General features: G+C 40.1%; 1 protein-coding gene across 1 annotated transcript in view; it reads right to left on the bottom strand.

The window, feature by feature from the left end:
* LOC129343330 (xaa-Arg dipeptidase-like) overlaps positions 1-14,461 on the bottom strand; it is a 29,091-nt gene extending 14,630 nt beyond the window's left edge. The window contains exons 1-5 of the mRNA XM_054999534.1: positions 13,741-14,461; positions 13,350-13,498; positions 7,572-7,714; positions 2,814-2,968; positions 718-850 (exon numbers count right to left, since the gene is read on the bottom strand). Coding sequence (XP_054855509.1) covers positions 718-850; positions 2,814-2,968; positions 7,572-7,714; positions 13,350-13,498; positions 13,741-14,184 — 1,024 coding nt within the window. The 5' untranslated portion in view covers positions 14,185-14,461. The remainder of the gene's footprint in view (positions 1-717; positions 851-2,813; positions 2,969-7,571; positions 7,715-13,349; positions 13,499-13,740) is intronic.
* Positions 14,462-16,156: the final 1,695 nt, after the last annotated feature.

The raw sequence follows: 16,156 nt of genomic DNA, 5'->3' as shown, positions 1-16,156 counted from the left end.
GTGCTATGTGTGTGGGGAAAGAGCACTATGCAAATGCTGCAGATTCAAACGGCAGCCTTGGTTGCCAACCAAAGTATCTTGCAGCACTGGAAATCTTGTATTCCTCCCTCTGTGGGCGATTGCGTCAATGATATGTTAGATCTCTGTATAAGGCAGAAAATTGCATACAAGAGACGAGTAGCTACTGAGACCTTCTTGCCATCTGGCAAGATTTCTTCTTCACTCCTTGCTTACGTGAGTCAGTATTACTGCTCCCCCCCCCCAATACTCTCGCTCCCCCTTTTAAATTTGTATGTACTGGCTGTATGTATGCAACTCTTACTTTCTTCTCTTGTTGGTGGGCTGTGCTGGGAAGGAGGAGAGGAGGAGGGTGGGTGGTAGGGTTATATGAAATTTGTTGTTATATTTACTATCCTATGTGGAAAAACAGTTGAAAATTCTTAATGAAAAAGAAAAAAGGCACGCACATTAAAAGAAATTTCCTCACTAAGAAAATATATTTAATAACAGTTAAACACATCTCTGATTCTGAGTTATTAAACAACTTTGAATTTCTGCAATCCCAAGTTTTGTATTAGATCCATGTCAGTTTCTTTTGCTAAATCAGGTTTCACCTTAACAGATCAAAAGGCAGAAAGTTAAAAGGAAGAGAAGAAAAATACAAAAATAGTGAAGCTGACCTAAAAAAATGTGAGCATGCAGGAGCTCCAGCATTACCTGACAGTCCATTCAAGTTATCATCCGAGATGAACTCCACGCCAAGCTTCTTCCCATTCTCTATGTAAGCTTTTTCCAAGCTCTTGTTAGGAAGCACATTGTAATAATCATTTGCTCCACCTTGAAGTTCCACCTTGACAAGAAAAGCACAATTGATTTTCCACAAAAGAACCTAATTCAGTCTGTATTGGTGTTTAGTAAACCATTATGCTCTTCTACATGTCACATCATGTATTTATTATTTTATCTACCCTGCTCTCAGGCTATTTCAGGAAGCAGCTTACAGTAGTTAAAACAGTAATTGGAAAAAATTAATTAAGCAGTTCTCTCTTTACTGCCTGTGGTCAACCACAGACTTTTTTAAAAAAAGAAGTCAATATAGACTGAAAAAACATTCTATTCAAAAATTAACAAATGAAAAAGACTCCTGGCAGATAAATGTCCTAACGCTAAGCACATATTTGAAAGTAAGCTCCACTGAACAGAATGGGACTTCATTCAAAGCAGGCTATTTAGGGTTAATAGTCATATTTTAGACTGTAAACTCCTTGAGGCAGAAACCCTTTTTGTTGACCTAAACACCTCTAAACACTAGGTACACTAATGGTATAAACCATACATTCCTTTTAACTCTTCTTTATGATATAACCCCTCTCCCCCATCTACCTAAGTGGGATAAATACTAGCAAGAATATTCTTGGTAAGAAAGGAATGTATCCTGATGCTGACTCTTTGTGCTGATACTTTAAATAGGGATTTAATTTCCATTTATGCATATGTTAGACAGGCTACTTAAAATTAACAACTTTCAACAGTATGAAGGTGGTTACGCTCAAAATACTGAGTTCCATATGATCAAGATTTGGGTAATTTAGAACAATGATTTACAAAAGGGGAACTAGTAAAGAACCACAGGTGAGGAAAAGCTTCCCATCCCTTCTGCAAGCCTGCAGGTAAGTAAGCAAGTAGAAACAGTATAGCGGAGTATGAAAAGCGAGCTTTTTACGGTGTGTATTCCCTTTTAAATCTTTTGCCTCCCCTAAAGCCAGCACAGCAGTTTGTAATACCTGAAAAAATTTCAGAGAATCTTTTGCAAAGTATTTCCTTTTAAGTAGCAGCGTTTACAAAGAAAGGACAGGGGGAAAAGAAATTCTGAGATGGAAAAGAAAAAGCCCTCAGTCTGCAGAGCATGGGTCAGTCATGGTGGCCCAGTTGCAGCTCCTTCTCCTCACATTAGACCTCCTGGACTTGGGCTGGAAGAGAGAGAAGGGATTGCCTGGTTGCCTACTTCTGAAGCCAGGTGTGCTGCTGCTTTTGGTCTGGAATAGCAGTGGGGCCTGGAAAGGCTGGGATTCTGACCAAGGTATCTCCAGGAGGCCTCTCAAAAGCAGCAACAGAACAAGTGGTGCATTCTCTTCTTCATCGGCAAAATTATTTTCCACTGGTAAGATCCAGGCAGCAAGGAAGAGATAACCTTCACAGTCATCCGGCCCACCAATACAACATATTTTTCCTTTCCCCCTCACGCTGCCTGGGTTTTACGGCAGTGTGACGGTCATATGCACACAGAAAGGCTTTGATCCCCCAGAATTTTTTCACAGGCAGAAGGATTTGCACTCAGAGCACAGCTTTCTCACCTCCCTCTTCCTGAGGACACTTCAGGCTGCTGGAGGAGATGAGAAAGTTATGCCATGAGCAAAAAAGCTTTCTGCCTGTGGAAAAACTCCAGGGGATTTTAGCCAGTCTTTTTAAAGTCTACTTTTGAGATTCCCCTCTTCCAATATGGGGAATCCGGAAGAAAATAAATTTCTTTTCCATGCTTGGGACTTCTCCCTAGAAGGCATGAATCACCCCTCCTCTTTGTATCTTGCCCTACTGTGCTGTTTTTGTGACCTGCATAAGGACTAGACACTTAGTGCTTATTTTTCCACCATACCATCTAATAGTGAAGGCGGGTAAATTTACCTATGATAGCTTATTTTAGTCAGTCCTAGTCCTGACTAAATTAAAAATGCTATCAGCATTGTTAATTTTACTTGAAAATCAGTTCACGTTAAACCTTCAACAGTATCTTGCTCAGCCTTACAGAACCTTACTTCACATCCTGTGGCCAGAGCAGCTGCTTTAAAACATTTCTCTGCTTTTTCTGTCAGGATGGAGAGTTCTCTTAATGAAGGGGCACGCAAGTAAAATTCTAGTTCAGCATAAGAAGGGATGATATTAGGTTTCACACCTCCATTCTTTATTATACCTACAAGAGAGCAAACCATGTTAGTGAATTTAGAGAACTGCACAAGAAACATTCTGAGATTTCTGGTAAGGCAGTTAAACAGAAATACACATTAGTATTTGCATCTGGCTCCCTTTCTGTTCTGTGTTCTGTTCACCAGCAGAACAATGAGAGTAAAGCATACCTTCACACAGGAAATATGTTGTCTTTTGAACATTTATGTCAATTTTTTAAAAGGCAAAGCTATACTGTTTTTATGTTCTTCCCTGTTCTTCAGGATTAGGAAACCTATGTCAGAGGTAAGTAAACTTTTAGGTCAGATTATGCCAATGTGTCAGCAAACAAGAGGTGGAAGAGGGTGGAACAGAGACATTTCATCTGCTGTATACAGTCTTTTTTTGTTTTTGTACAGGAGTAAGGGAATAACGTAACAGTACTTTAGAGATGTCAGTATGAAACATCAGTAGTTTTGTTTTCAATGAATATACTAAAGAATGTGATGGCAAAGGATGAAAATAATTCTCGCATAATATAAAACAATGCTTTGTGAGCAGGGTTCTAGTGGGGCAGGATATCAGTGGGAAAATTTACACTCAGTTTCACTCACAATTACCACATTGCAAATTCGAATTCTAACCCACTGCTGCTGTCCAGGAGGGGACTACTCCGCAGGATTCTGCTGGCTTCTAGCCTGCCCTTCCATTTTCCAACTGTGATCAGATCCTGTCCCAACTCAATTGCACTTGGATTTGGGTTGCAGCAAGGAAGTTGCTATGCCAAGAAACTATAGCATCCTGCCATTTGTCACATATGTCAGGGGTTGCCTACATCTGATCTAGTTGGACTAGGTGATTCAGTGAGCTGTAAGCAAGAACACAGAAGTTGGGTATATTGGCTCTTTATCACAGCACAAAACCAGGGATTAAAAATTGTCATCAAACTGTAACTCTTGCTGGAAGATTGAAAGTTTGATTAAAACCAGAAAAATTAATTGACCTTAAAATATGCCATTCTGCTTAACCAATTTACATATCAAATTAGCGGTATATAACAGTACAATACTTGCAGTTGCTACAATAGTTTCAGAACGGGTACAGCCTTCCTTATACCTCCCTTACCCCACCCCCATTTTTAACCAAGAGTTCTTTTGGAAGTAGAGATCACTTTTTCTGTTTTCCTGGGTTCTTTCTATCACTATTAACACAATCTTTTAAGAACACAACACTGAGACTATGTTGAACCTACAACATTTCAGAAACCACAGTTAATGTATCAGGTATTCCTGTAAAAGCAAAAATTTGGAACAAAGTACTGTTACCTGGCATAGCAGTTCATATCTGATGAAACAGCACCTTAAATTGAATAAGAAATAGCAATCTTTGTAGAGTGGAAGAACTTTCAATCTATCCATCACACCCATATAACTATGTTTGTGAAAAGTTTGTTCCCATCTTGGCTAATGCTTTTACAGAAAGACTACAACCCCTCTGGCTTGTTACTCTGTCTTCCTTAAGGCATACACGAGAAGGCCAGATCTCTCTGTCTTTTCCCCAAATGTAATCTGTCAACAAAACTGTTGCATTTGCCCTTTCTTGGGAACCAACTGGCAAACTTTAGGTGAATGAGTCCCTGGGATTTGGGGGAGTGGGCAAAAGGAGTAAAAGGGTGTAACATATTCACACCTTAAAAATTCTTTCTCAATGAACAATGTTCAACAACTCCATTATGGACGAACTCCACAAAAAGGCATCTTTGTTCCAAAATAATGTTCGTTAATACAAGTTGTTCTTGCACTTAACCCGATGACACTTAACATCTATGCAGAAGTATCTATGTCTAAAATTGTTGTGTTTAAGTATGTCTAAAATTGTTGTTTTCATTAATCTTGTTTGACATTATTTGGTAGCACTGAGTTGTTCACATCACTTGTCAATTCCCAAACCTAGCCTGACTCCTGAGAGCTACTAGAGTACATGTAACAAAAGGCGGACAGGCAGCAAGTTAAAGAGCCACATCACCTTTTATAAAACACCGTACTAGATGTTATTGATAAGAAATATGTTCCCAACAAATAAAGATTTTAGTGGATATCTAGGATCCTCCCTCTACTTGGAGCAGAGATGCGTTGTTCCAAGAGAAGGCTGAAAATTCTGATCTTACAGAAATTCAAAAATGCTCCAAGAATGTCAAGCATGTGGGATAATCCAGAATAGCCTCTGATCTGTATCTTAGCCTTCCATTAAAGATGTCAGCTAAATTCCTACATGTAGAGAAATTACCTTGAGTCCTAACCCTAATACGTTTAATCCAAAGAGGTGACCATGTTTGTACCTCATTCTAGCAATGATGAAGCTCACACATTCACAAGACTTCTGAAATGCAATCAACATGCATCTCTTGATCAGTCAATCAAGAGTACTAAACAACAACAAACTGGTGGCGAAGTACAATTACTGGATATTTCTGCAACAACTAATAATGCTGAGCAGCTCTGTTGGGGAAATCTGTCAAGAGAATGGGAAGACTGGTCAGTGATTAGCTAGGCAGTGCTGTGTTTTCTGATAGTATCTCAAAAAGGTACCACTGCCCAGAAGAGCAAAACGTTCCCGCATACAATCTAAATAATTTAAATTATCCACAATCTAAAAATATTTTAACCTACAACATTAATGATTAAAATGCAGCTAAGAATAGTTTGGCATATTGATGCCTGCATTGCTTGAATACTTTGTATTAAAAAATGCCTGCAGCTACATGGGCATGGATAACAACTAGTGATTCTGCACACATTGGATAATGCACTTCCAATTCTCTTTATAGATCATTTGGAATGGATTTTTTCCTGTGCGGAACAAAAAATCCACCTCAAACGATTGATAAAGTGCATTGAAAGTGCGTTATCCAACATGTGCGGAATCAGCCAGTATGCATCTTTCTACCGGATCCACATCCCATGGAAAAGCATTTCCAAAGAATCTACTGTAACATGTAAAGGTCACCAAGATACATAGCACATAGTCCATGAAAGAATTCAGGATTCACCTAGACCCGTGATATCCTAAGAGCAACATTTTGCCAAACTATCAAGTTCCAACCCTCACATTACATTCTTATGACAGAAATTAATTCAAATAACTTTGCTTTACAACTGGTCCATTTAACCCTAACAGGTATTTTATTGTGCAGCTGTAGGGCGTGAGTTTTCAATAACTATTAACTTCAGTAAAGTTAACATACAACTGCATCTGTTTAAAACCATTCTGGTATCTAGTTAATGTGTGAGTAGTCATTGTGGGCTGGATCAGCTTCCTTGTTGGTAAAAAAAAAAAAAGGAAAAAAAAGAACAAGAGTGATCTCCTCACTACAGTCCTGTCCCACATGGTTTTGTCCATCAGGGACCAAACACTCCAAAACAGAGACTTTTCAGGATTCAAGTAGATCCTTCCACCCTCTTACATAATTTGGCATTATGGCAGTGGTGTGTGTGTGTGTGTGTGTGTGTGTAAAGCACTGTCAAGTCATAGCCCACTTACGGCAACCCAAGAGGGTTTTCAAGGCAAGAGACCAACAGAGGTGGTTTGCCATTGCCTGCCTCTGCATAGCAACCCTGGTATTCCTTGGTGATCTCCCATCCAAGTACTAACCAGTGCCAAACCTACTTAGCTTCTGAGACCTGACAAAATCAGGCTAGCCTGGACTGTCCAGGTCAGGGAATGGTAGTGATAGGACTCTTCAAATACACATGCTGCTCACATGAAATGCACAGCTTGTGTTGCAATATTTAAGTTCACACTGATGGGAGCCTTAACATTTTATTTAAATTCACAAGAACTCAAGAGAACAGACGCAGCTTATGTCACAATTCAGCACAGGGGAAGTATCTCTAAAGCAACCCAACTGAACCCACCAATGACTTTTCTGGCACCTTAGTGTTTTTAGAAAGTGGGTGGATGGAGTTGCTGGGGCTTTTGCCTGGGAGAGCTTCCTATTGGCTGTGCAGATTAAAAAGGCATCTTGTTAAACAGAGCTTCTATATGAAAAGTTAAAACGTTACTATTACAGTGTTGCATAACCTTGTTTCTTGACATTCTGTAGCTGGCTCCTTCGCTTGCGGAAGCCATTCTGTAGTGCCTACTACCATGCATTAGAGTTCCAAAGGTGCCCATAGGCTCAAAAAGGTTAGGGACCCCTGCTCTAATGGGTAAAAAGATGGCTGGCTAATATGAACTGGATTGATCACTGAAGTGCAGAAAAAGGCAAATTCCATTTGGAGGTGGTAGATGGAGTGAGGCTACTCAGCAGTAAACACACACATCATATTGCATACAACCATAATAGTAAATCATACCTATCTTAATTTAACCACTACTTACATGAACACTCAGCTACAAAGTTAACTCATGTGTTTAGACTGTTTCTACGAAGTATTTAATTAGAAGAAGTTGTTGGGAAAACATGTAGCACTTCAAATTTCTACTTTTTCCAACTAACTGTGCATTTGTCAGAAAAACAAACACATGAACAGCCACTTATATTTTAATGTTAACATGCCAGATACAACATATTTGATTAAACAGTATCTGAAGTATTACTTGCTGGACATAAGATTTAATGAAGATCTCACCATGAACTCGCCAGGTTGGTTTCATTTGCTGTCTTAAAAGTGACAGATTGTTGTATGCAAGAACAGCAGCATCTAATGCATTTACTCCTTCCCAAGGGTAAGCAGCAGCATGAGAAGCTTTTCCATAGTATTTCACAGTCACACTAGGAAATAAAAGCCATCACTTGTTTTTAAACACTTTTTAAAAGTAAAAAGATCCCTCTGGGTTCATTTAATGATTTCAGTATTAATGGTATTAACTATGCATGCTGTGATTACCTCATACAGACACATTACGAAGGTGGGGAGGGAACGCAGGTCAAAATGATTTGGAGAGTGGAAGGCATTTGATATACAGCGTCCATATTCAAAACAGAACACTGTTACTGAAAAACAAAGTCTGGTATTTCCACAGACCAACAAATAAAAAATTAGGACAAATAAAAAATTAAGCTCTATAGAAATAATTTGCTGTATTGGCAACTGGTCTTTAGTTTCTCTACTGGATACATACCGTGTAATCAACCAACTAAAAGAAAAAGGAGAATCATTATATTGTTTTCTGGAAACGAAATAAAACCATTAAGGTTACATCTACATTACTTAAGTTTTCCTGACTTCTTTTCCATTTACTTCTTCCACAATACCAAACAAACTTTTCTCATCCAACCTGCTCTGTAGAGAGGTATTCTTAGTTTTAATACAGAGAAGTAATCTTTATGCCCAGAGCAATGTGCCTATATACTGGGTTCCTACAATGAAATTATCAAGAAACCCATTCTGGATGATTGAGTCCCATGCATGCAGAATTCCGTGAAACCAGCCAAGAAACAATTAATGGACCAAGACAACTGTATTCCCAAAACACTAGGCTCTTTTACAATATGAAATTTGGATAACTGCAGAAATGGTTCCAATTTCAACTACATTTCCTTACTTTAAAAAGATCAAAGAAGTAGTTGCAAACTCTGACAATGTATAGAGTTATGTAGGAAGCACAGGTGGCACTCTAATGACAATTTTAATAATCTTACCTGGATGCTTGTATGCATAAACAAGAACTGAGCATGTTCTTTAGTATAGAATCTTATAGCAAAAGCTGGTTATAGCTAAGTTAATACTGAATGTTTAAAAAGCAAATGGAAAACTAGGCAGCCCTAGAAATTCAAGGAACATAGAACTGAACACTATTATAATTCTGGCCCATAAAGGTACCTGAGATTAAAAGGTTAGTAAATGTACTTCTACTCCCCTACTATGTACTTTCTCAAAGTACAAGGTCTTTTGCATAGCAACTATTTTTTAAAGATTCTTGGCAATGTAATGAATTTGGGAAACTTGCAAAAGATGACTTGCTTTGATTTAATGAGGATCATTAATTAAAAACAAATATTCTGTAACCTCTTATTTTATAAGCAGCTGTAATGAAAGAAACCCAAATGTTCACAAAACCTTTGAATAGGGTTTTGAAGTGTCCATGAATCTAACACTTGAGTCATTCACCTACTTCTGGGTTTGCAATTTGTTGTACTTCTATATTCTTCAACTGGTACAGCTGCAAGATTAAAGTGTAACAGAGGACCATAATATGACTTATTTTTACACAAAAAAATTATACTATATTATTAACCTAGTAAGTGCTGCAATAGTGCTGATGGACATGTTCTACTTTTCAGGGTAAGACAAGAAAAAAACTCTTCAGATCTTTTGGAAGTAACTGATTACATATCATTAATGTTATTAATATTTTTGTTGTTCAACATTTGCTCACTTGCAATAGTGTCATGATTATGTAATGAACTCATTCATGTTTGTCTCTGCCCTATTGACTGTTTTAGCCTTCCTGTTCTAATGTTTTAAGGTCTGTTATATTTCTGCCATGTATTGTTTATAAATTTTATTTATGAGGTGGTATAACAATATCTCTATTTCTGTGTCTCTATTTTTATACATTTCAATAAAAATACTGTATTTACAGATTATATTCTGGTGTCCAATAGCCTTTGACAAGGTAACTCTGAATATGCAGGTACAGCAATGAGTAAACTTGAAATAAGGATAGTAGTTTTAGGAGAAATAATACATTTCACAATTTATTTTAATGGAGCTGCTTCTTTTGAGCATTTAGGTAAACCTGTTTTTATGGAAACCACAAGTATTAAAAATTAGAAAGGGAAACCAGTGATTTTCAGGATTAACAAGAATCTGTGAGTCTCAGGAAACGCTTCAGATCCCATATATAATAGGTCTACTGCACAGCAGTTTCCAAAGCATGAATCTAAAACATGTATTACTCAGCAATCCTTCAGTCTTGCTTTTCTACCATACCTCTTATCAGACTACGATCAAATTTACGGTTGTGGTACTACACCTTGCAGAGTTCATTGTGCTAAATATGCAATGAGATGTTGACACAATTAGGGATTTATGAGATACAAACTATCTAAGCTGAGTCACAACAAATACACCATAGAAGTTACAGTAAAAAGTTTGAGACCAATGATAAAACTTAGTCCAAAGATATCAACTTTAAGAGTGCTATATATAAAACATTAAAGCTTTGTAAACCGAATTAAACTTTACAAAGAAAGCAGCAGAAAACTTTGTAAGGAGTTTCCATTTTCACTCAGCAGCTCTTCTGCATCTAGCAGACAGTACACTCAAAACATGACCTAAAATGACCCCAACTTGTATTCAGCGCAATCTGTCAAGGAACACCCAAGCAGATCAATCCAACGCCCAGTTCCTGTAAGGGTAGTACCAGGCTACAAAAGTTCACTATAATGAGCAGCTGTGAAGTTAATGTACTCAAAAGCACGGGATGCCAGCCTGTCCCCAGTGATTCACAGCAGTGGCTACTCCTGTTGCTAGGCCCCAAACTACGGAACTCTTCAATCTTTATATTCTGACAACTGAGCCTGGGCAAATCTGGTTCAGATTTACAAGTCACCTCCAAAATTTAACAGCCAGTCCAACACTGTCTGCCTAGACACCTGACGCTACAGCTCCTCCCTTAGTCTTCTAGCTCTCTCAGCCACTTAAGATCATATGGCAGGTGGGAAGCTAGCTACCATTAGCCTCTCCATAAGCATTCTTCCACTCTGACCAGGCACTAAGGGCCACTGTTTAGATGCCTGAGCAGAGAAGCTGGGTCATACAGTTTATATTGTTCAGAGAAGCCAGTAATACAGTTTTCTGTAACATATGCTTCATGCTATGGGATTCAACAATGCTGCTGAACACAGCAATACCAAGTCTAAAGGCTAATTCCCACTGAAGCAAGTTATCAGTTGAAGAAGGATAAGGAAGATGCCCTGCTTCTTCTATTCCTTAACATGCTAAGAAACTGCTGGACTCCAATCTTGCTTATTTCTAAGAGTTATCAGATAAATCACAAACACTTTTGGCTTGCAAGGATAAGTCCAATATTACCTCATGCATCAGTAGCCACTTCCCAATTACCAAGCAAGGCACAGAGATTTAAATCAAGTGTGAAAAAATGAATGGGAAATTAATTTTCTCCTAGATGTTCAGGCAAGTGCAGTGGACAGGAAGCTAAGAATGCAGCAAGCCTGAACCTTGATAACGAAAACTTGTGAGAAGAAAAACATTCTTGGTTAGAAGCTGCTATCTTTTCAAAGAAAAGCTAGCATTTTAGTCTAGCAAGATTCTAGTCCAGTAGCACCTCAAAGACCAACAATATTTTTACGTTACAAGTCAGGTATCTGATGAAGGGAGCTCTGACTCTTGGAAGCTTACACCCTGAAAATCTTGTTGGTCTTTAAGATGTTACTGGACTCAAATCTTGCTGTTCTATTGCAGATCAATATAGCTACCCACCTGAAACCATTTTAGTTGAAAACACCTTGGTATACTGATAAATTTCCAAATTCCAGTTATTTGCACAAAACCACAGAACTAAAGTCTATTTGCCTCACATACCTATCATATGCTTCAAAAAGGAGATTGCTTAAAACAATCCACGTTTAATAGAAGATGCAGATGTTGCATGAGAAATACAATTCACTTTGAACAAAGCCTTATTTTCTGGCATTTGATTTTATCCCATTTCTAACCAAAGAGGCAGAATAAATGAAGATGGAACCAATACCTACTTGAAAACAGTGATACGTTCATAGAAAGGGGTAACATCCATCCCACACGTGAAATTAATAAAAAAGTTATTAATTTCTTAATATATAGAAAGATGCCATGTAATTTCAAAAACCAGGAAACCATTTTCATCCTGAAGGCATATGACATAGAAATCTTATTGAAAGTAACCAGGTTTGGGTCTGGTCAGTATTTATATGAGAGACTACCTGGGAACCGTATATACTCTGCCTTGGATTCTAGTAAACACAGGTAGGATATGAACCTGTGCTGGACAGCTCACTTCAGAAAGCAAAATACACATGCTATATAAAAAAAGAGTAACAGTGATGAGGAGAGATGACTGAAATGTATCTAGAGCGCACTAACTGGTAAAAAAAAGCGTGCTCTTATAAAAGTCCAAAATTTCCAGAGCAAGTAAAAATAATTTGGGATAAAAGATCATACTTTTGGTTAAGGAAAAATGCATCCTGCTTCTGTACCTGAAACATCCAATTAACTTCCAAATTCTGGAAGCTAACAAGGTTTCAAAACTGCAATTGTGCTCCACTTTTGACCTTTCTGTGTTATGTGGATACAGTAAGAAAACAGAACACCAAGATAAGCAGGGCACTTGTATGACCCCAGCATATCAATTTTTGTGTTCTGGGTTTATGGATTAATTTTCAGGGGAAAGCACTCCACTAACCAAGAATATCTCAGATGAGGTAGATATATTGCCTTCAATTTCCAGCACTCAGATGAAAACAACTCAGACCGATTCATTTTTTAATGTGCCTAAAGGTTGTGTTTGGGAGGGAAGGCTGCATGGTACAGCCTGATCTCATCAGATTTCAGAAGCTAAGCAGGGGAAACACCAAGGAAGACTCTTCAGAAGGCAATGGAACCTCTGCTTCTCAACTGCCTAGAAAGCCCCATGCTGCAGTTGCCAGAAGTCGGTTGCGACTTGACAACTAGGTTGTATTTAGTCACCTAGACACAAATAACATCAGTTATGAAAAGTTTCAACATCCAGTTAAGTTGCTTAGTCACAAGTCATTTCAGTTATATGATGCAGATAAACACCAGACCAAACAAATTTCAAAAAAATTATGTAACAGAAGTGTGAGAATACCTAGATCTAGCACTAACAATGGACCAACTATACAAGTCTGAAATTGAAAGCTAATTTAGAGCAATCTGAATTCTGGTATAGCCTCTGGGGGAAAAGGCTCATTTTAAGGAGCTTAACTTCCCTAAAAATTAAAATAAGCTGTATTTTGTTGAAAACTATACAGATGACTCCACATTTAACCCTTTAACCTGAATATATAGATTACTGACAATGCTAGAATGTACAGGATAGAGACAAGAAATTAGAAATTTCAGGGCCAGATCTATCGTCTGACAGATACCATCTGACCTGCTCCAGTTGCCAACCTGGAAGTGAAAAAGACATTAACAATATAACATCTGTGACAGTTAATGTTATAGGATGTAAACTGAGATGCTGGCTGGCCATTCTTGAACTGTTTCTTCATATGGCCTTTCAGCTAAACTACTTTTTATTTAGGCTACTAGATCTCAAATCTCACTGAAAGCTGGTTGCTCCTTAAAATACCATGTACACTGAAGACACAAAAGAGCTCCCATAGGAGTTCTTTTAAACATCCCTTGCATTTCTGGGTCTCTGTTCCCTTTACTCACTCGTGTTCCGCTACATCAGGCAAATAAGCTGCATCTTCTTGGGAGGGGTGAGCCATGAAAACAACATCTAGACCATCAAAAGCTCCGGCTTTGATTAAGTCTATTTTGCCTCCTCCATCTTCCTCTGCGGGAGTGCCCAGCACTGTGATCTATAAGCAAAGGTAATAAGCGATCAGCTCGGGGGACAGCCACATGAAGATGTTTACTCAGCGAGGAGCTGGCGAGAGGGAGAGCCCCAAACACGCCCAGAGGTGCTAGGAGTAAGGATAAGAATACAAAAGCCAGAGAACTGCCTCTCCCGCGGGCAAGGAAGCGGCCAAACAGCCCGGCTACGGAAGGGCGGGAAGAAGCCCAGAGAAACAGGAGACGTTTCCCCCCTTTCCTACTTCACCTTGACGGCGGGAGCGCGCAGGGGGCCGTCCGGGGCGAGACTCTCGAGGGCGCCCTTGAGGCCGAGCGCGGCGGCGGCGCCCACCTCGGCGATGAGGTTGTGGCCGCAGGCGTGGCCGATGCCGGGCAGGGCGTCGTACTCGCACAGGAAGCCCAGGTGGAGGCCCGGGGGGCCGCCGTCGGGCGCCCAGGCCCAGTCCGCCCGGAAGGCCGTCTCCAGCTTGTAGCGCGGCTGCACCGCCCAGGCCGGCCGGCCGGCGAAGAAGCGCGTCAGGGCGGCGTGGGCCTGGCGCTCCTCGTAGGCCAGCTCCGGCCGGCTCCAGATCGCCCGGCTCAGCTCGCCCAGCGGCTCCGAAGACGCCTCGATGCACTCGCCCGCCCGCCGCTTCAGCTCCTCCAGGCGCAGCGCCAAAGCAGGCGCCTCAGTCTCTTCTCGCGGCCTCATCGGAGATGCAGAGCAAAGGGGCAGCAGAGAGATAGCAGGCGGGGAGCCTCAGTCTGTGTCGCCTACGGGGCGGAGAATAACACCAACCACCACAAGCACTGCAAACGGTAACCGGCAAATGTCTGAAAGCCGCGCAGTCTGAGAGTCTTATATACCCTCGTGAGGTTCCCGAGCCAGCGCTCTGAAGCTTGCTGGGAAAAATAGTCTTTTTTTCCTTCGCGCTCTATAAACATTCTTGGTAAGGGAACTACTAGATCCACAAGCCACCACGCCAGCACGAGGCTGTCGAAGGCATGTAAAGGTATACGGTTTGCTGTGGCCGGCGCAAGAAGATTCCTCATCATCGACGTAGCAAAACTATCGGGGTTTCATCATTCTCGTCTGATGAAGATGAGTGCGCGCCGCTTGAGCTATCAGTCAAATCAGGATTTTACCTGAGCTTGGCCTGAACTCCACATCCCGATTTCTCTTCTTTCCTTGTCATTCTACTTAACAAGTAGGGCGTCAGTTCAGAATATTAAACGATTCGTTTGGACACAGATCTTCAGTGCTTTCGTTTTGTTAAAAAGTGCCAGAATTCACATCCAATTCCCCCTTCTCTGCAGATCCCCATCAGGTTCTTTCTCTGGCAGAATTGGGCGGGCAAACACACGAAAATGAGGATTTGGGAGAGCCCTGAAAATCAGAGCCACTACCCAAGAAATTAAGCTATGAGAAAACAAGAAAAATATGAGAAAACAAGAAAAATGTTTTAAAATACATAGAATAGCGTTGTCCTTCTGATTCTTTGAAGCCACCCCCCCTCTCCCCAGGGGAGAATTATACACTTCAGTATTTAAACAGCTAAGATACAAATCTTGCAACAGACTGATCAGGTTTACTTTCCTGGTAGCAAGTATATTTTTATCAAGTGTATAGTAAACATCTGTATTTTTGAGCTGGGGGTGTGAGAAGTTCTCCAGTTTTCCATTGGCCTTCAAGTACCACCATCTGTTGGGGTCATAAGGGTTCACAGATCAAGTTTAACACTACCTGCACATGTCTGTCTTATTATGTAATTAGTGAGCATGGCCTAATCTGTTCATAACAAAATGTGTGTTTTAAAAGGTTTTAAATCAATAAATAAAACAGAAGTAATCACTTTTGTTTCCAAGTGAGTTTGGGGCTTACAGAAATAGAGTGAGATATACTGGACTACTGGTGGTTCTTGACTGTATTCTTTGAGTTGCCACAAAATGGTGCCCAGTCTGGGTTTTGTGCACAATGCTCAAAAGCAGAATGTCCCTTGGAGTTCCATAAGTTGACATCACTAGGAACTGAAGAATAAGGAATTGAGAAGCTTTCTCTCAAATTTAAGCTTTGGAACACCCCAGCTCATATATCCCTGGACTCTGCAAGGTCTGCCTGATCCAAAACGGTTTTTTGCACCATGTGCCCTGCCAGGAGTCCCATATGGCAATTTGCAGAAAACTGTCTCCTGATCCTAGGGCTGTATGAGTTGGGATGGTACAATACTTAAGCTAGGGAGCAGAATTGTTTACATATCAATATTTGGTGAAATTAGCCACCCACTGGTATGTAATCAATATGTTTAATTCCTTATAAAATTGTGGTGGTAATTAAAAAATTAATTGTTGCTGCTATAGCATTCAGAAAGCATCATGCAGGAAAGCTGCTACTGAATTGTAAATAACTGTACTTGTCTATTGAGTCCAGGCTTTCTCCACCTGGAGTCAGAGTAAAGCTCTACCTGCAATGAAACAGGTGTCCTGTACTAAGGTGACAGAAACAATCCTTTCTCAAGCCTATACTAGCACAATCCTGTTTATAAACAACAGGCTATGATCTGGGAGATCTGCAGTGCAGTCCTAAGCAGATCTACGCACTTCCATGCCCAACGAAGTCAATAGGCTTTGAAGGGTAAATCAGTGCTGGCCCAAGTTTTTTTGGTACCCCAGACAAATTACGACTT

Source organism: Eublepharis macularius, chromosome 1, assembly GCF_028583425.1.
Source record: "Eublepharis macularius isolate TG4126 chromosome 1, MPM_Emac_v1.0, whole genome shotgun sequence".
Lineage (NCBI taxonomy): Eukaryota > Metazoa > Chordata > Lepidosauria > Squamata > Eublepharidae > Eublepharis > Eublepharis macularius.
The sequence above is the reverse complement of the archived record's forward strand: the minus strand, read 5'-3'. Positions and strand labels throughout refer to the sequence as shown.